Here is a 21011-nt window from a genome sequence, read left to right on the forward strand (position 1 = left end):
AAATGATCCGTCTTTATGATGGGCTGCATATAGAACAATTTCAACATTAGCATTCTCTGTGTTCATCACATTTCAACTCTAATTAAAAATAGGTTTTGAGCTAATGGAACAATAGAAAAATCTGACAATAATGACAGGATAAAGCTATTCTATGAGAGTACTGTATTGTTAGACGAGCCAGGGGCTTTACGCGTTTCCTCCATAATGGAAGTTCAGCAGTCAAGATCTTAATTGTCAATTTGCCACCTTATATTCATGACACACACAGCATTAAAACCACGTGTATTTTCGCCGCGATCAATGTCCAGATTTAATGTGTCGTCATGTTAATAAGATCAAAGTGCAAAACGCAGATTTTTCCTTATCTCTTTGTTCTGTAAGGACGGCAGAGGGCATAAAGACGACACGCAAAGACAACCTTTCTCTTTTCCATCCTACTAAAATGGAAGAGCCTTTACGTCGTTATTTCTGACAGATTGTTTTGGGCTTTTATAAAGGGTCTGTTTTCTCAAAGAATGATTGCGATTGGGCTTCTTCACTAAACCAACAGATGGCGCAAACAAGCCATCTCAGCGTTTTTATCGAATAGAAGAAGACTTCACTTTTTTGTTTTTGTTTTGTGTTGACAACAACTAACAGCTAGCAATTAGCTGCTTGTGTGAAGATGTCTGCTGCAGAAGACGACACAGAGTTGAGGGATCTTCTCATCCAGAACTTGGAAAACAACGGAGTTCTAAACAAGCTCAAGGTCCGTGCACTCCACTGTAATGTCGCCACTTTTATGTTGCAAACATGCAGTTAGCAGGCTAGGCTAAAGTGGACCAGTGACTTAACATTAACACTCATCACTCTTTTTTTAATAATACCTTCAACAGTGTCAGCTTAGTGTAGAACGGTAAAGTATTAAACTCCACTATCCAAACTGTACATTCTTGTAAACGTTTTTAGAAGACATCGACCGATATGTTTTTTTTAGGGCTGATGCAGTTTATTAGTAGTAGTCAATGAGGCCGATAACCGATATTTATTTGCAGTAAAAGTTTTTTTAAACATGGATAGTATGTAAACAGCTGGACAAGACTTTAAATCGTTTTTTTCAACATTCTTCTTTATGAAACGTTGGACCAGTAGCGACACAATGTTTTATGAAGCGCTAATGTAACCTCGGATTCAGGAGGAACAGTGTGGTTTTCGTCCTGGTCGTGGAACTGTGAACCAGCTCTATACTCTCGGTAGGGTTCTTGAGGGTGCATGAAAGTTTGCCCAACCAGTCTACATGTGCTTTGTGGACTTGGAGAAGGCATTCGACCGTGTCCCTCGGGAAGTCCTGTGGGAAGTGCTCAGAGAGTATGGGGTACCGGACTGTCTTATTGTGGCGGTCCGCTCACTGTATGATCAGTGTTAGAGCTTGGTCCGCATTGCTGGCAGTAAGTCGGACACGTTTCCAGTGAGGGTTGAACTCCGATTCTGTTCATAACTTTTATGGACAGAATTTCTATGCGCAGTCAAGGCGTTGAGGGGTTCCGGTTTGGTGGCCGCGGGATTAGGTCTCTGCTTTTTGCAGATGATGTTGTCCTGATAGCTTCATCTGGCCCGGATCTTCAGCTCTCACTTGATCAGTTCGCAGTCGAGTGTGAAGCGACCGGAATGAGAATCAGCACCTCCAAGTCCGAGTCCTTGGTTCTTGCTCGGAAAAGGGTGGAGTGCCATCTCCGGGTTGGGGAGGAGACCCTGCCCCAAGTGGAGGAGTTCAAGTACCTAGGAGTCTTGTTCACGAGTGGGGGAAAAGTGGATTGTGAGATCGACAGGCGGATCGGTGCGGCGTCTTCAGTAATGCGGATGCTGTATCGATCTGTTGTGGTGAAAAAGGAGCTGAGCTGGAAGGCAAAGCTCTCAATTTACTGGTCGATCTACGTTCCCATCCTCACCTATGGTCATGAGCTTTGGGTCATGACTGAAAGGATAAGATCACGGGTACAAGCAGCCGAAATTAGTTTCCTCCGCCGGGTGGCCGGGCTCTCCCTTAGAAATTGGGTGAGAAGCTCTGTCATCCGAGAGGAGCTCAAAGTAAAGCCGCTGCTCCTCCACATCGAGAGAAGCCAGATGAGGTGGCTCGGTCATCTGGTCAGGATGCCACCCGAACGTCTCCCTAGGGAGGTGTTTAGGGCACATCCAACCGGTAGGAGGCCACGGGGAAGACCCAGGACACGTTGGGAAGATTACGTCTCCCGGCTGGCCTGAGAACGCCTCGGGATCCCCCAGGAAGAGCTGGTCGAAGTGGCTGGGGAGAGGGGAGTCTGGGTTTACCTACTTAGGCTGCTGCCCCCGCGCCCCGACCTCAGATAAGCGGAAGAAGATGGATGGATGGATGGATAATGGTGTGGTTAATTTTGCACCAAACAGCATCAGGGATTTCACAAATGCTTTTATCAGGTGTGTCTAATGCTGCAGGTCAGAGAGGCATCAATCAACATTTGCATTTCAAAATATGGTAAATCTCCTGGGAGAGTTAGTATAATTATGGGATTTCTCTTCATCACACTAACTCGCCATTTACTAATTTTTACACAATTTTATAGCTGTCTATGCATTTAATACATTGTAAGGCAGGGGTGTCAAACTTATTTTAGATCGGGGCCACATGGAGAAAAATCTACCAAATCGCGGCACAATAACTAAAAAATAAAGACAATTTCAGATTATTTAAAATATACAAATCATAGTGTTGATGGGTTTTTTTTACACTTACATGTTGAGATCAATAATATCCTATTCTTTATTTGTTGTTATTTATACTTTCATAATATCATGTGGTTTATTTTTATTTTTTTTACACGTGTAGCATCATCTACAAAGCTGCAAAAAATTGCTATTGTGACATGTTAAGTGAAGGGAATTATATTTATATAGCGCTTTTCTCTAGTGACTCAAAGCGCTTTACATAGAGAAACACAATATCTAAGTTACATTTAAACCAGTGTGGGTGGCACTGGGAGCAGGTGGGTAAAGTGTCTTGCCTAAGGTCACAACGGCAGTGACTAGGATGGCGGAAGCAGAACCCTCAAATTGCTGGCACGGCCACTCTACCAACAGAGCTATGCCGCCCCGACATCCAGTGGACACATTTAGAACAGCAGTTTTTCTTTAAAAAAAATCAGGCAATTTTTTATACTTAGCAAACTCATCCCGCAGGTTGCATGAAACCTTTTCGGGGGCCTGATTCGGTCCTTGGGCTCTACGTTTGACACCCCTGTTGTAAGGTTCCCGTGTTAGGAACCCTGAAACATTGCGGACAATTAAATAAAATAAATTCCAGGGTCCTTCACATAGCTTATAGATGAGATTTTTTAAGCTGATTTACATAATTGTTTTAGCTGGTACTTGCTCCCTTTTCCTTATAATAAGTCTCCTACTCAGGGTCATAATCATCTTTATTGCCAGGTATATTTAACACACAATGAATTTGACTTGGTAGACTGTGCTCTCTTTGTTAAATGTAAAGAAAAGAAATGCAACAAGTATGAGAGAGCATTGTGCACTGGCGGCCATCCGTGGCCTCCATATATTTACACAAAGTCAACATTTTTGGCAGAAATATATTTTATGTCATCTTCATGTCCATCCATCTCTGTCCAGTCATCCATCCATCTATCTTCTACCGCTCTGTCACATTTTTTGATTAAATCACGGAATGTGAAACTCTACACACTCCTTTAATGAGCCCACGCGGCGAGTGCTGCTGATGGAGGACGAAAACAAAAACGATGAGAGGACAAGAAATAAGGAGGACAAAACCTGTATTTCCGAATCCCAACCAAAAAATGGAACCTTTGGAAGTAAAGCAGAAGAGACATATTGTGTACAAGTGACCATCATTGCAGGAAGTAAAGAAAAGGAGAAGGAGGGGGGGCAACTCTTAACAAGCAGGGCAGACAGGCTGATGAGCAGTGGTTATAACTTATCCTCTTCACTAATAATTTATTATATACTAAATATTGGTATTTAATGTGTATGTAGTGTATCTACTGATGGAGTTCTCTTGTAGTTGTAAAAAATATGTGGCGGCGGCGATGACCAAGAAGAACGCGGAGTTGGAATATAAATATGTACACTTTATGTACATATTTATATACACATTTATATAATATTTACATATTTATGTAATATGTAACTACAAGCTCCATTCACAGAGTCCCATTGCTTTTATGAGCGGTCGAGCGCGTCAAAAGCCAAAGAAAAAAAAAATATATATATATATATATATTTATTTTCATTTTTATTTGTGGTGGCCGTAATTCTTTTGTGGCAGGCTGCCACAAATAAATGAATGTGTGGAAAACCCTGCATTGTCTACAAATTTGGTAAATAACCAAAACATTTATATTTTGCTGTTTTCTTACTGTACCGAAAATAAACTGAACCGTGACCTCCAAACAATGGTAGGTACCAAACCAAACTTTTGTGTACCGTTTAATATATATATATATGTATCTATATATATATATATATATATATATATATATATATATATATATATATATATAGATACATATATATATATCAGAGCTTATAATTGGTGGAGCTCTAGTTTTAGCACATAAATGTGCAACCGCGCTTATCACCTTGGGATGATGCTTATGTTTGGAAGATGTCATGCTTTGTTTCGTCAATAGCGTTAATGCCAAGGACTGGCTCTGTTCAGTGCTGCAAGTGGCCTTGACATTTAAAAATGGAGAATTCATAGTTTTCTTGTTTTGTTTGTAGGCGGAGATGAGGGCTGCTGTGTTTCTGGCATTGGAGGAACAGGATCGTCTGGAGGTGAGAGCTGACTTCCACGTGTGTTTGTGGCTATCTTGCTTTTCTTGGTTCTGATGACATTGTGTTTTTCTAATGTACTCAGAACAAGACACCGTTGGTCAATGACAACCTAAAGAAATGTCTCAACACCAAAGATGGTCAGCTGGTTCTTTGAGAAACTTCTTCTAAGTTGGTCTTTTATTTTTCACCAATGGTCATGTGACTCACTGACATGCTCGGGTCCTGACTGCTTATGTGTCAACAGGTCGTCTGGTGGCCAGTCTCATTGTGGACTTCCTGCGAGTGTTTCATCTTGACTTTAGCCTGGCCGTTTTCCAGCCGGAGATCAACACGGTGAGACTCCACCATGTGACATTATAGCACTCCTGACATAATGACGCCATCACGTTCTGTTTGTGTTTGCAAACAGCTGAGTGGTCTGGACAGTCGTCAGTTGCTCTGCAGCGAACTCGGCCTGTCGGAGGCGGAGCTGAACACTAACTCACCTGTGCTACTGGAGCTCGTCCGACGAGGCCGGCACAAAGTCACGTCCATCATGGCAGCTGAGGTGATGTTATCATTGACTTAATTTTGTTTCATCGCTGCTGACTTAGTGTTAACTTTAGTGTGTCTTAGACACATCCTAAATAGAAGTGGGGAGAGCTATTTTTCCTACTTGAAGCTTATGGTTCTCGACGGCGAAACTTAGGTAGCAGAAGGGTGATGGTAGCTGTGCTAACGATTCTTTTCTCTATACTGTGAGTGTTGCTGGCGTCATTACATTCTTGTCTTTCAGGTGGTGTTGGACGAGGACAGAATCACTTCTCCACCTGTCAACAAGGTCTGTGTGCATATTGTGATACCAAAAGGACAATATTCCCACATGCCCCGTCAGCTCATAATATTTCTGCTTTTGCTTTATGTGTGCACCTGAGCAGGTCGCCATCTCTGGTGGCAAGGAAGAGGAGCAGCAGGACTGCAAACCCGTTAAGGAGGTGGACAGCAGGCCCATGTCTTTAGCTACTGACCTGCGCTTGGGCGTGGATGTAGACGGGGACATGGAGGAGCACCAGGATACGGATCATTCCTTTTTTGATGACCCTAAGCCTGAACCCCAGAAGACGTACGGCTGGTGAGGACCTTTGTCCTCTCTGTGTTGTTGATGTGCTCTAATGGTGGTATTTCAGGCAGGGGGACACTGGCGGAAGCAGGCAGCATCCACCCGGCTTGTTGGCAGAGGCAACACAGATACCAGAGGGAGGAGAAGGATGCGCATCAGAAAGGATTCAAAGTCAGACAGGTCATTTTCAGCTTCCCACTGCGAGCGATGTCTCACTCTTTCCATTTGTCCAAATAAAAATAAATATTGTCTCCTAACAGCATCAAATTCCAGAGAGAAAGAATTCCGAGACGAGAAGGTCTGCAGCAAAGCTGATCTAGGTGAGTCACTGCATTTAAGTAAGACATGAACTAAGGCTGGGCGATATATCGATATATTCAATATATTGCGGGTTTATTTCTCTGCGATAGAAAATGACTATTGTGATATTCGAGTATACGTTCTCACGCAGTTGCTTTTAGCTGCTGGCATTACACTAAAGGCTCTTCCCAATCTTAGTTGTCTCTCCTTCTCACAGACAGCAAGCGCACCTTACATAGGTCACATACGTATACGCCCTCGCGGAGCAGACAGGTAGCAGCATGGGTAACGTTAGCTGTGATGCTAGTGGTAATACGAGAGAAAGAAGGTGCGAATCTGGTAACAAATGAAGGAAGAATTAATTCCCAAGAAAAACAGCAGGGGCTCCATCGTCTGGCGGTGGTTTGGCTTCAAGTGGGAATATGTCGAATAGACAACTTTAATTTGTCAAGTGTGGGGCACAAGCGTTGCTACAAAAAGTAGCATTACTGCTAATATGTAGCATCATTTGAAAAGTCACCTGTTCGAGAATGAAGAGTGTTTACTCCGCATATCAACATCTCCATTCGGTGCCACACGCCCACACTATCAAAATGCCGAGGCAAACATTTCCAGATCAACACCGTATGAAAAAAATTGTCAACAACAAAAAGGAGATGATGTCGGCTTCCTCCCACTTCCAAAAACATGCACCTGGGGATAGGTTGATTGGCAACACTAAATTGGCCCTAGTGTGTGAATGTGAGTGGGAATGTTGTCTGTCTATCCGTGTTGGCCCTGCGATGAGGTGGCAACTTGCCCAGGGTGTACACCGCCTTCCGCCCGATTGTAGGTGAGATAGGCACCAGCGACCCCAAAGGGACAAGCGGTAGAAAATGGATGGATGAAATATCTTGTGTGACATCATGCACAAAAGTGCACTTCATTTGTTTTACACTATTGTAGTGGCGTTCTGTACAAAAACTGCACTTTAATTTAGTGTTGTTTTGATATGTCATCTTAGTGACATCATGCACAAAAGTGCATGTGTAATAGCTTGTTTTAAAATGACTCTGACGATCTTGCACTTTTTGTTTTGGAAATTACATGAATGTTTGTGCCACTGCTTAATAACTGTTTAATAAATACAGTTTTGGTCAATTGACTTATGTGATTTCCTTCTCTGCATGAAAGTTTAAAATGAGCATATATTAATGCAGTATGATAAAGAATGTTTTGATGTAGACACAGAATCATTATCCTGGTGTGATTATATGTATCAAGTGTTAATTCAAGGCTAAGGCAAAATATCCATATATATATTGTGTATCACGATATGGCCTTAAAAATGAAAGAGACAATTAATAACCGCCATATCGCCCAGCCCTAACATGAACCCAATTAAAGACTCCTGGGAAGTATTTCCTTGTCTGAAAAGTGTTAACATTGTTTGTGTCCCCACAGATGACGATGTTGAATATGACGACGACTTCAACAGGTACCCTTTAAAAAGTTGTTTGAGGAACGAATAAACATTTCTTCTATCTCAAACGTTTTTAAAACGTGTGTTTTAGCAATCGATCTGATCTCTACAAGAGCGAGCTGAGCATCAGCGAGGACATCGAGGAGGTTTCCATTGAGGGACCCGACAACAGCGAAAAGGTGATCATGCCCTAGTTGCACAGGCACACTTTTGTTTGACCTAGTTGGACAGCTTCTCTTGTGTGTTGTAGCTGGAGTACACAGTGGACGAGAGCGTCTCTCAGCTGAGCCACATTCATGGCGTGGACTACATGGAGGAGGTAGCCTGATGATCTTCTTGTACAGTTTTAATAGGCCAATAAATGTTAAGTCACTTAACACCAGTGTCGTCCTGCAGAAACGGTTTCATCACGCACCTTCAAACAGTCATGTACATTGAGTACATGACTGGCCGCCATCTAAACAATTGGAAACACTAGGGGGCACTGTCGCTCGATGATCGTCAGAATTGTGTATATAGAGAGAATGGTCAACTAAATAAACAGGTGTCCTATTTGCTATGAAGGATGGGTGCGACTGTGCGCGTAAGCATGCTTTGCAGTCGTTTTGACGAAAGTTTGTCTAACAAAATAAACCAAAATAAAATGTCTAAATGTAGTTTTAAACATACTCCAGCTCATATACGTAAAATAAAACATGTTATTATTTTGTCAAAATATAATTTTGCGGCCTTATTTGATGCAGTCCTCTGTATACATTCATGCAGTGTTTAGTGACCAGCAGGCTGTACAACACATTCCTGCCAAAACAGTTAGGGTACAATAAAATACACACAACGACCAAGAAAACATTACCCTTTGCCAAAATTCTCTTTAGGTTTGGCGAAATTGTGACTTTTGTGTGAATTATGGCAAATGTGGTGGCTGCTTCCAATTGTTAAAAATTAAAGGAACACTTTGAAAACACATCAGATTTCAATGGTGTAAAAAAAATGTCGGAAATCTATACTGATATGGACAGTTTAATGTCTCAGGAACAAAAGGATGCCACATCTTTTGATGGAAATAAGTGTTCAGCCTACAGAGGGCTCAGTATATAGACACCCCAAAAATCAAAGTGAAAAAATTATGTGGCAGGCTCGTCCATTTTGCCTAAATTCCATTATTATTATTAAGGTTTATTTGAAATAGGGACAGATACAAAAAACATAGACATCTGAAACAGTTATCCAATGTATGCATCATAGTGTTTGTAGCCAAAGCTAATTTACAACACTTGTCCCCAACAACAACAACAACACAGATCCAACATCATTAAAACAGGAAAATAAAAATAATAAGGCAAAAATGAGTCGATAATAATAATATAAGTATTATACAGACAAAGTGCAAACTAGATAAATGCCAATAATAATAATGACAACACAAAGTGCAGAATAGATAAATACAATTAGTAAAAACTACACATGGGAACACGATTGCTGCTCAACTAGCCATTATGTTGTTTGTTTTTTGAAAGTGACAAGTGCAGATATACATTTCAAAGTGTCAGGTAAAGAGTTCCATAGTTTTGGTCCTTTTATTGAAAAGGCAGTCTGGGCAAAAGATGTTCTACGGAATGGAACGCAGCAGTGGCCTTTTGACATTGCTCTGGTGGTAGATCTGGTACCACTTTGCAGTCTTGTAATTGCCTTGCAGAGCAATTGGGGAGCAGACTTACCCAAGCATTTAAAAAACAGTTTGACTATATGTAACAAAATAAAATTGGTAAAACTTAAAATATTGTATTTGGTTAAAATTTGGCAATGATGATATCGTATACGCTTCCTGTCTAGGACTTTCAAGGCGCGGTTATAAAGACACTCGATGGTCTTGATTGATGACTGGTGTGCCTGGGACCATGTAGTTAAGCCAAAAGATATGTGTGAAGGAATCATTGAATTCATAAAAGTAAAAGCACAGCTGAGAGTTAAGCAGTTTCTTATAATCTTAAAACAGCCTAGGTTGATCTTCAGGGTTTTACACATTTTCTTAATGTGACTTTTAAAATTCAGCTGATAGTCTATGATTATGCCCAAATATTTGACTTCAGGTACTTGTTCAATGACCTCATCATTAATTTTTATATTCAGGTTTGTTTGAGGTTGCTTTTTTATGGAGAAGCAGACAGTTAGTTAGTCTTTTTTGTGTTCAGGGTTAAACAGGATGATGCCAGCCAAGATGCTATTCTGTCTAATTTAGCATTTAGCTTTTCAGCAACTAGAGTAAAGGTCTTACCAGATGTATATATGACTGTGTCATCCGCATACATCTGTAAATCTATATCTGTGCATACATCTGGTAGGTCATTGATGTATAGCCTGAATAGTATCGGTCCCAAGACACTACCCTGAGGTATCCCTGTTTCAATTTTGCGCAAGGAAGATCTCACATTATTAATGGTGATCCATCCATCCATTTTCTACCGCTTATTCCCTTTGGGTTCGTGGGAGGCGCTGGTACATATCTCAGCTACAATCGGGCGGAAGGCGGTGTACACCCTGGACAAGTCGCTATAGCCTAAATTCAGTTTCCCCACGTGTTTGTGTGCATGCTTGACAACGTTGCGGCATGCTCCCAATGAAACGACGGATGGTCTCTTGTGGGATGTCCTCCCAGATCTGTCTAAGGGCATCAGTATGCTCTTGTAAAGTCTGAGGAGCAACCTGGCGGCGTCTGATGGACCGAGACATTATGTCCCAGAGGTGTTCTATCGGGTTCAGATAAGGTGATCGTGGGGGCCATTCAATTGTGTCAATTCCTTAATCCTACCAATACTGTATGCATACTCTTGCCACATGAGGCTGGGCATTGTCGTGGACGAGAAGGAACCCAGGACCTACTGCACCAATGTAGGATCTGACCATGGGTGCAAGGATTTCATCCTGATACCTAATGGCAGTCAGACTGCCGTTCTCTAGCCTGTAAAGGTCAGTTCGTCCCTGCATGGAAATGCCTCCCCAGACCATCACTGACCCACCACCGAATGGGTCATGTTCAATGATGTTGCAGGCAGCATAGCGCTCTCCTTGGCTTCTCCAGAACCTTTCACGTCCATCACAGGTGCTCAGGGTAAACCTGATCATCTGTGAAAAGCACAAGGCGCCAGTGGCAGACTGGCCAATTCTGGTGTTCTATGACAAATGCCAATCGAGCTCCACGGTTCTGAGTAGTGAGCACAGGGCACACTACAGGACGTCGTGCCCTGAGGCCACCCTTGTGAAGTCTGTTTCTGACTGTTTGGGCAGAGACATGCAGCTGAAACTGATTAACAACCCCCTCTGCCACGTACCTGACCAAAACCTTATCAGAAAAAAAAAAAATATATATATATATATATATATATGTATATGTATATATATATATATGTATATATATATATATATATATGTATATATGTACAGTGGGGCAAAAAAGTATTTAGTCAGTCACCGATTGTGCAAGTTCTCCCACTTAAAATGAGGACAGAGGTCTGTAAATTTCTTTATAGGTACACTTCAACTGTGAGAGACAGAATGTGGAAAAAAAATCCAGGAATTCACATTTTAGGAATTTTAAAGAATTTATTTGTGAATTATGATGGAAAATTTGTATTTGGTCCACCATTCAAAGCCCCCCCAAATGAAGGAGGTTTTGGCTCAAAATCTCACGATACATGGCCGCATTCATTCTTCCCTTAACACGGATCAATCGTCCTGTTCCCTTAGCAGAAAAACAGCCCCAAAGCATGCTATTTCCACTCCCATTCTTCACAGTAAGTATGGTGTTCTTGGGATGCAACTCAGTATTCTTCTTCCTCCAAACACGACGAGTTGAGTTTATACCAAAAAGTTCTATTTTGGTTTCATCTGACCACATGACATTCTCCCAATCCTCTGCTGTATCATCCATGTATCCATTTTGCCCCACTGTAAATATATATATATGTATGTATGTATGTATGTATGTATGTATGTGTATATATATATATATATATATATATATAATGTATTTGAAAGGCTTCTTGCCGCCATCGTGCGGGTTACGTGGACCATACAGGAACGACATTGCTTCGCACAGGTTTGACTCTTTATTTCTCAATAAAGCTGCTCGCAGTGTCGGTCGGTTGTTCTTTCAGCTCCACCTCCGCTGCTCGCGCCGGTCTCCTTTTCAGTCGTCCGCGTCTTTCCTGTGCTGGTCTCGGTTGCTCCGTGGCTCTCGTGGTTTTGCTCGTCAGGTATTCTGCCCCGATTGCTCTTCCTTCTCTCCTTTTATACAGCAGGAGATGCACAGATTGAGAGCCGGTGTGTGTATTACGCACCTAGTTCTGATTGCTGCAGCGTCGCTCCAGGCACGCCCCGCCTCTCCGTTCCGCTGCATACTCCGCCTCCTGGCCGCCATCTTGAGTAGGACCACGGTTTGCCCTACCCCGCTGTCGGTCCGTCGGCTCCGTCTCTCCAAAGTTCTCCATCGCCAAAGTCAAGCCTGGCTTCAGTCCGGCTGAGCATTCTCCCCCCTCACCTTCCCTTTCTGAGGAAGCGGGGTAAAAAACTGCCCCGGCCACCTGTCTTCTCCTTACCTTTTTTGTCTTTTCCTTTGTCTCTTCCTTTTTTCTTTATCTTTTCCTTTTTTGTTTGTCTTCTCAAACTTCAATTTCTTTGACTTTGTCGTCTTTGACTTCTTCTTTCTTCTTTTCTTGAATTTCTCCAAGTATTTCTTCTTCTTTCTCAATTTCTTGAGTTTCTTCACCTTCTTCATCTTCAACTTTTTCAGCTCCACGCTCCACTGGCTGTGCATCTGTCTCTTCAGCAGAGGACACCTCCCCTGCTCCGCCGTCTTTATCATCCGATTCATCTTCTTCATCGTTTGATTCATCTTTTTTATAGTCAACTTTTTCCGCTGCACGCTCCACTGGCTGTACATCGGTCTCTTCAGCAGAGTGCACGTCCTCTGCACCGCCATCTTCGTCATCCAATTCATCTTCTTCATCATTTGATTCATCTTCATCATTATGCTCCGGTTCATCCTCTCCGTGCTCCTCTTCATCATCATCATCATCTAGCAGTGCGAGCTCGTCCTCCCTCTCTTTGGCCGACAGCTCGCCCTGCTGGTCTGCAGACGCCACTGCAGCCTGCACAGCCCCGCCTTCCAGGTAGGAGGTTTCAGCCCAGACTTCCCTGGCATTCTCCTTGACTTCTTCTTTGGGGGGGGGAACTCGCCGCCTCCCCCCATTTGGTCCACCAGTGCCTGCAGAAGCCGGCAACTCTGACGCTTTTTTTCCGCCAGTTTGCTGAACTCCGTGACGAGAGTCCAGAGGAAGTCGTCCTTCCCCGCCTCCGATGGTCCTCCCACGTCGGGTGCCACTGTGAACGGCTTCTTGCCGCCATCGTGCGGGTTACGTGGACCATACAGGAACGACATCGCTTCGCACAGGTTTGACTCTTTATTTTTCAATAAAGCTGCTCGCAGTGTCGGTCGGTCGCTCTTTCAGCTCCACCTCCGCTGCTCGCGCCGGTTTCCTTTTCAGTCGTCCGCGTCTTTCCTGTGCTGGTCTCGGTCGCTCCGTGGCTCTCGGTGGTTTTGCTTGTCAGGTCTTCTGCTGGTTCTCCTACTCCTTCTGCCCCGATTGCTCCTCCTTCTCCCCTTTTATACAGCAGGAGGAGATGCACAGATTGAGAGCCGGTGTGTATGTGTGTGTTACGCACCTGGTTCTGATTGCTGCAGCGTCGCTCCAAGCACGCCCCGCCTCTCCGTTCCGCTGCATACTCTGCCTCCTGGCCGCCATCTTTAGTAGGACCACGGTTTGCCTTACCCCGCTGTCGGCTCCGTCTCTCCACAATACAGAATGGGGCAGAAAAGTATTTAGTCAGCCACCGGTTGTGCAAGTTCTCCCACTTAAAATGATGGTAGAGGTCTGTAATTTTCATCATAGGTACACTTCAACTGTGAGAGACAGGAATTCACAGGAATTCACACTGTAGGAATTTCAAAGAATTTGTATGTAAATTATGGTGGAAAACAAGTATTTGGTCAACCATTCAAAGCTCTCACTGATGGAAGGAGGTTTTGGCTCAAAATCTCACAATACATGGCCCAATTCATTCTTTCCTTAACACGGATCAATCGTCCTGTCCCCTTAGCAGAAAAACAGCCCCAAAGCATGATGTTTCCACACCCATGCTTCAAAGTAGGTATGGTGTTCTTGGGATGCAACTCAGTATTCTTCTTCCTCCAAACACGACGAGTTGAGTTTATACCAAAATGGATACATGGATGATACAGCAGAGGATTGGGAGAAAGTCATGTGGTCAGATGAAACCAAAATAGTTCTTTTTGGTAAAAACTCAACTTGTCGTGTTTGGAGGAAGAAGAATACTGAGTTGCATCCCAAGAACACCACACCTACTGTGAAGCATGGGTGTGGAAACATCATGCTTTGGGGCTGTTTTTCTAAAAGGGGACAGGATGACTCATCCGTGTTAAGGAAAGAATGAATGGGGCCATGTATCGTGAGATTTTGAGCCAAAACCTCCTTCCATCAGTGAAAGCTTTGAAGATGAAACGTGGCTGGGTCTTCCAGCATGACAATGATCCCAAACACACCGCCCGGGCAACGAAGGAGTGGCTCCGTAAGAAGCATTTGAAAGTCCTGGAGTGGCCTAGCCAGTCTCCAAACCTCACCCCTTAGAAAATCTGTGGAGGGATTTGAAAGTCCGTGTTGCTCGGCGACAACCCCAAAACATCTCTGCTCTCGAGAAGATTTGCATAGAGGAATGGGCCAAAATACCAGCTACTGTGTGTGCAAACCTAGTAAAGACCTATAGTAACCGTTTGACCTCTGTTATTGCCAACAAAGGTTATATTACAATGTATTGAGTTGAATTTTTGTTATTGACCAAATACTTATTTTCCACCATAATTTACAAATAAATTATTTAAAATTCCTACAATGTGAATTCCTGGATTTTTTTTCACATTCTGTCTCTCACTGTTGAAGTGTACCTATGGTGAAAATTACAGACCTCTGTCATCATTTTAAGTGGAAGAACTTGCACAATCGGTGGCTGACTAAATACTTTTTTGCCCCACTGCATATACTGTGTGTGTGTGTGTGCGTGTGTGTGTGTGTGTGTATATATATATATGTATGTATGTATATATTTATATATGTATATATATATATATATGTATGTATGTGTATATATATATATATATATATATATATATATATATGTATATGTATATGTGTGTATATATATATATGTGTATATATACCGTATTTCCTTGAATTGCCGCCGGGGCGCTAATTAATTTAAAACCTCTTCTCACTCCTGCGCTTACCAAAGGCGTGCGGTAAAAGTAAGCATGCGCTAATTATTTTAAAACCTCTTCTCACTTCGGCACCTACCAAAGGCATGCAGTCAAAATTATAGTGTGATGTAAGCTTGGACCTTAAATCCTACTGAATAGCTCTTAATCGTCTTCCCTTTATGCGATTTCAAATTAACGGTTTTGAAAGCAGCCTCCTCCATTGTGAAAATGATGACAGGGGTATTGTCACTCATGACGTCACGAGTTTGACCAGACGGTAATACTAAGCATGCGCTAATTATTTTGCGAAGCGAGTTTGACCCGGCAGTAATTCAAGGCAGGCGCTTACAAATGCCCTGCGGCAATTCAAGGAAATACGATATATATATATATATATATATATATATATATATATATATATATATATATATATATATATATATATACTGTATATATATATATATATGTATATATATATATATATCTTCTCAAATATTGTTCACAAATCTTTCCAAATCTGTTAGTGAGCATGTCTTTGCCATGACAATTCATCCCACCTCACAGTTGTAGCATATCAAGATGCTGATTAAACAGCATGATTAGTGCACAGGTGTGCCTTAGGCTGCCCACAACAAAAGGCCACGCTGAAATGTGTAGTTTTATTATACAGCACAATGTCACATGTTTTGAGGAGAGCATGCATTTGGAATGCTGACTGCAAGAATTTCCATCAGAGCTGATGCCTGTAAATAGAATGTTAATCTCTGTACCGTACGCCGTCTCCAAAGGTGTTTCAGAGAATTTGGCAGTATGTCCAACCGTCCTCACAACTGCAGACCACCTGTAACCACACCAGCCCAGGCCATCCACATTCAGCATGGGTACTTCCATGATCGTCTGAGGCCAGCCACTTGGACAGCTGCTGCAACAACTGGTTTGCATCATTTTTGCGTAAAGTGTGAGAACCCGTCTTAGAAAAGCTACTCTGCACTCTCATCATCCTCATCGGGGTCTCGACCTGGTTGTAGTTTTTTCGTCGTAACTGACATAAGTGGGCCAATGCTCACATTTGATGCTGTCTGGCACGTTGGAGAGGCGTTTGCTTTGCTGATGAATCCCGGTTTTCACTGTTCAGGGCAGATGACAGCCACTGTGTGTGTGGCATTGTGTGGAGAGCAGTTATCTGATGTCAACGTTGAGAATGGAGTGGCCCATGGTGGGGTTGGGGTTATTTTATGGACAACAAATGCAAATACATTTTATTGATGGTATATTAAATGCATAGAGATAACGTGGTGAGATCCTGAGGCCCATTATTTGGCCATTCAATCAAGACCATCACATCCTGTTGCGGCATGACAATTCACAGCCCCATGTTGCAAGGATCTTTATACAATTCCTGGGAGCTGAACACATCTTGTGGGCAGCCTAAGGCACACCTGTGCTATAATCATGCTGTTTAATCAGCATCTTGATATGCCATACCGGTGAGGTGGGATGGTTTTAACTTGGCAAAAAAGAAGTGCTCACTAACACAGATTTAGACAGATTGCTGAACAATATTTGAGAGGAATAGGTCTTTTGTGTATATAGTAAAATCTTTAGATCTTTGAGTTCAACTCAATAAAAATGCAAGCAAAAACAAAAGTGTTATGTATAAATTTTTGTTTATTGTATATAAGGTATATATATATGTGTGTGTGTATGCAAGTATGTATATATACGTACACACTAGAGATGCGCGGATATGCAATTATATCATCCGCAACCGCATCACTAAAGTCGTCATCCACCCGGACCAACATTTTATCATCACGGCATCCGCCCGTTGTTATATATCAGGGGTCGACAGTTTTTACCACACATAGATCTAATATATATATGTGTGTATATATATATATATATATATATATATATATATAAATATATATATATATACATGTGTATATTTATGTATGTGTATATATGTGTGTGTATATATATATACATATATGTGTATATTTATGTATGTGTATATGTATGTATATATATATATATATATATGTATGTATATTTATATGTGCATATATACAGTGTACAGTATATATATATATATATATATGTGTGTATATATATATGTATACATATATTTATAGTATACATATGTATATATATGCATATATATAGATATTTATATATACATATATGTATATATATGTGTATATATATATATTTATATATACATATATGTGTATATATGTATGTATATATATGTATATATGTATATTTATATATGTAGGTGTGGGAAAAATCACAAGACTACTTCATCTCTACAGAACTGTTTCATGAGGGGTTCCCTCAATCATCAGATTTTTTTTCTTTTCTCCTGATGATTGAGGGAACTCCTCATGAAACAGTTCTGTAGAGATATAGTCTTGTGATTTTTCCCACATCTACATATTGCGCTCTACCACGGTATCGAGCACTATTCTCTGGATAATTCAATGAAGACATGTATATTTATATATGTATATACACAGTGTACAGTACATGCATATATATATATATGTATATGTGTACTCAAAGTTTGCAGTTTGTTTTTACTAAAATTGGGACTTTTGTCCAGGGTCAACCAATTTTATTCATGTTTACATTGATTCTTATGGAGCACTGTGCTTCAACTTCGGTTAATGAACATGTTCAAGAATCAATTAAGTTTGTTAATCGAGGTTCCACTGTGCTGTATGTCCAGGCATGCACAAATATAAACAATGATAACCAGTTGCCATCTAAACAACTCAAGGGGTTGTTGCGCTGTACTTTACTGGGGGCGAACAGTGGGTGTTAACAATGAGAGCCAGCAGGAGGTGCCATAAGGGCCCCATGCAATCAAGTCTCACCAGGGAGCATATATGAATGAGAGCTATGTAAATAATGAGGGCCATCAGGGGGCGCTAAAAGAATGAGAGCCACTCGGAAGCGTCATGTTGCCAAAGAGAGCCACCGGGGGGCGCTGAATAAATGAGAGCCATCGTGTTAATAATATAAGCAGTCATTTGTTCTTGTTCTCAAAAACACAAGGAGAACTTAGTGTAACTGCAAAGTTTATTTACAACATGTTAACAACTTAAATTAACATCACATTTACACAATTTAACATATTCGAAAAGGAACCGAAAGGAAACTCCTTGTCTCATGCAGTTACTGTTAGTACATTTCCTGTGTTTACCAGTCCAACAACGTTTTAATAGTAAACGTCATGTGATAGCAAAGGTAAGGTGTGCATGTATTCATTATTTATATGATATTATATCTTCAGAGGTGAATAATTCATCTTTCTTCAGGTTTCATTCAACAAAGACATTCTGTTCCACACAACTATCATTCATTGTTAAAACTAAGTATCCCATTATGTATTTGTTTGCAGACGAAAGCAAATACAACATTAAAAATCACACTTTTGCTATAGTTACTGTTTCTACTATTACGCATCTTTTCAAACAAAAGTAGTCAAACCTTTACAGCTAAGAGACCACTTTGAAACATTTTGAAGTCAGGGAGAAGTAATACTATGAAAGTTGAAAATGGAGTGTAAAAATGTCTACTCACACCAACAACACGTCACCTTTACTCTGCAGGTGTGAAAGCTTCCTACCCCGGATCAAGTGGTCCTAAACATTTCACAAATGTGCCTCAATACTGTTGAAATGTGTAGAACCACTTGACCAAGGAGAACAAGGACCACAGAAGACAACCAAGCAGGACCAGACTGGAGGTTCACAAGCAACCAGGCTCTGCACTCTCTCCCTGCCTTCCATCCTCTGCTTTTATACTCCACCTGGACCCGAGCCAACCCGACCGGTCGCACCGGGCCGCCGAGCAGAGAAGATGTAGACTGGACGGTCCTGCTTCACCTGTGGAACGACACACACCCGCCTGTGGGTTGGTTGACTTCCCGAAACTTTTGATTCACTTTAAAAAAAAAAAAAAAAATTAACCACATTTTTATTTCTCCTGTTGCTCTTTTTGAAAAACTTTTTTACAAAAATGTTGATACATTTTGTACATTAAAGATGCTAAAGGCTACACTTTGCTATTCAATATGTCAACACATCATCTTAGCTTTGTGTTATACCAGACAAAGCGAATAAGTGTCGTATAATATTATATACAGTCGTGTCAGAACAGGCCCAGAGCATTACACTACCACCACCATGCTTTTCTCCTCTAAAAATATTGCTGGGTATTGTGGCCAAACAGCTCAATTTTTGTTTCATCTGAACACAGAACTTTCCTCCAGAAAGTCTTATCTTTGTCAAGGTGATGTCAGATGAAACAAAAATTGAGCTGTTTAGCCACAATACGCAGCAATATGGAGGAGAAAAAGTGAGGCCTTTAATCCCAGGAACACCAAACTTAACGTCAAGCGTGGTGGTGGTAGTTTTATGCTCTAAACCTGTTTTGCTGCCAATGGAACTGGTGCTTTACAAAGAGTAAATGGGACAGTGAAAAAGGAAGATTACCTCCAAATTCTTCAGGACAACCTAAAATCATCAACCCAGCATCAGTTGGGTGTTCCCACAGGACAATGACCCAAGAAACACGTCAAAAGTGCTAAAGAAATGGCTAAATAAGGCTAGAATTAAGGTTTTAGAATGGCCTTCCCAAAGTCCTGACTTAAACGTGTGGATAATGCTGAAGAAATAAGTCCATGTCAGAAAACCAACAAATTCAGCTGAACTGCACCAATTTTGTCAAGAGGAGTGGTCATAAATTCAACCAGAAGCTTGTGGATGGCTACCAAAAGTGCCTCATTGCAGTGCAACTTGCCAAAGGACATGTAGCCAAATATTAAAATTGATGTATGTATACTTTTGACCCAGCAGATTTGGTCACATTTTCAGTAGACCAATAATAAATTCATAAAAGAACCAAACCTCATGGATGTTTTTTTTTGTGCTCAAATCACTCTATCAAAAAAAATAAGAGTTTCAGAAATGATTGAAAACTCAAGACAGCCATGTCATTATGTCCTTCACAAGTGTATGTAAACTTTTGACCACGACTCTATGTATAAATTACAATCCTTTATTTTATTTAGACGACACACAGCTTTGTCTGGATAAGAGAAAGTAAAGTATATTTCATCCACAACAAATTGAATGACTTAATTGGTCGCATGATGTCATGATGTCCAATCAGTGCATGACGCTGGAGTCTTCCATTATACCATCAATGATAAATGGTGTTTTATTTTGGGATCTTTGCTTTTTAACAAGAAATATGTTTTCTTCCTCACCTGAAATGTTTATGTTCTCATTTTGAGTTGCTTTTCTTTGAGAGTTAACACTTCCTGTCACAGCAGACATCATGTGACGGGAAGTGGTTCGCCCTCATTCCAAAAACCGGCTCCTTATCAGTGGTAACCATGACAACCGCCTCTTAATACACTTGCTTCTCCCTCTTCCGTGTGTGCGTGTGTGTGTGTCACAGTGACATGGAGATTGTCAGGAATGTCATCTGACCCGTTCCAATGTTAGGTGCGTGAGTGTGTGTGTGTGTGTGTGTGTGTGTGCGTGTGTGTGCGTGTGTGTGTGTGTGCGTGTGTGTGTGTGTGTGTGTGTGTGCACGTGATCAGGAGCAAGATCAAAGGTCACGTATCAGTCAGGTGATGGTGGAGGAGGAACTTCCCACAAGACTGACAGCCAATTAGAGAGAGAGTGTGTGGTTAGGTTAGTGATTATTGTTGTTGTGTAAAAAATGATGTAAACATTATTTAATATCATTTTCAAGTCATCACATGTTAATTTGTTTACATGTAACTTTTTGAAGCTTCTGATTTTATTTTGAAATTGTATAGTTTTTCATGTCGCCTTTGTGTTTTCATTGGAAACTATTTTATTTATCATTTACCTTAGTGACCTTTCATAGACACACACACAGTCAATCATTACACACACGCGCGCGCACACACCCACGCACACCCACACACACACACACACACACACACACACACACACACACAC

The 21011-nt window shown here is 41.3% G+C and overlaps 1 protein-coding gene across 5 annotated transcripts; it reads left to right on the forward strand.

Annotated features, from left to right (window-relative positions):
* Nucleotides 1-49: 49 nt before the first annotated feature.
* cep43 (centrosomal protein 43) lies at nt 50-18950 on the forward strand. Of its 5 annotated transcripts, none has more exons than XM_061901341.1 (13): nt 50-748; nt 4765-4818; nt 4901-4955; nt 5063-5151; nt 5228-5365; nt 5594-5638; nt 5736-5929; nt 5985-6097; nt 6178-6237; nt 7661-7694; nt 7771-7858; nt 7930-7998; nt 8063-8399. In XM_061901341.1, exons 1-13 carry the CDS (start codon nt 665-667, stop codon nt 8123-8125), a joined length of 1086 nt encoding a protein of 361 aa, XP_061757325.1. In that variant the 5' UTR covers nt 50-664; the 3' UTR covers nt 8126-8399. The 5 variants fall into 5 exon arrangements, with proteins under 5 accessions (XP_061757325.1, XP_061757326.1, XP_061757328.1 ...); XM_061901342.1 differs by having other exon boundaries at nt 51-748; nt 8076-8399; XM_061901344.1 differs by lacking the exon at nt 8063-8399 and adding an exon at nt 18624-18950 and having other exon boundaries at nt 52-748.
* The last annotated feature ends 2061 nt before the right edge of the window (nt 18951-21011 follow it).

The sequence above is a fragment of the Nerophis ophidion genome, linkage group LG05, assembly GCF_033978795.1.
Source record: "Nerophis ophidion isolate RoL-2023_Sa linkage group LG05, RoL_Noph_v1.0, whole genome shotgun sequence".
Taxonomy (NCBI): domain Eukaryota; kingdom Metazoa; phylum Chordata; class Actinopteri; order Syngnathiformes; family Syngnathidae; genus Nerophis; species Nerophis ophidion.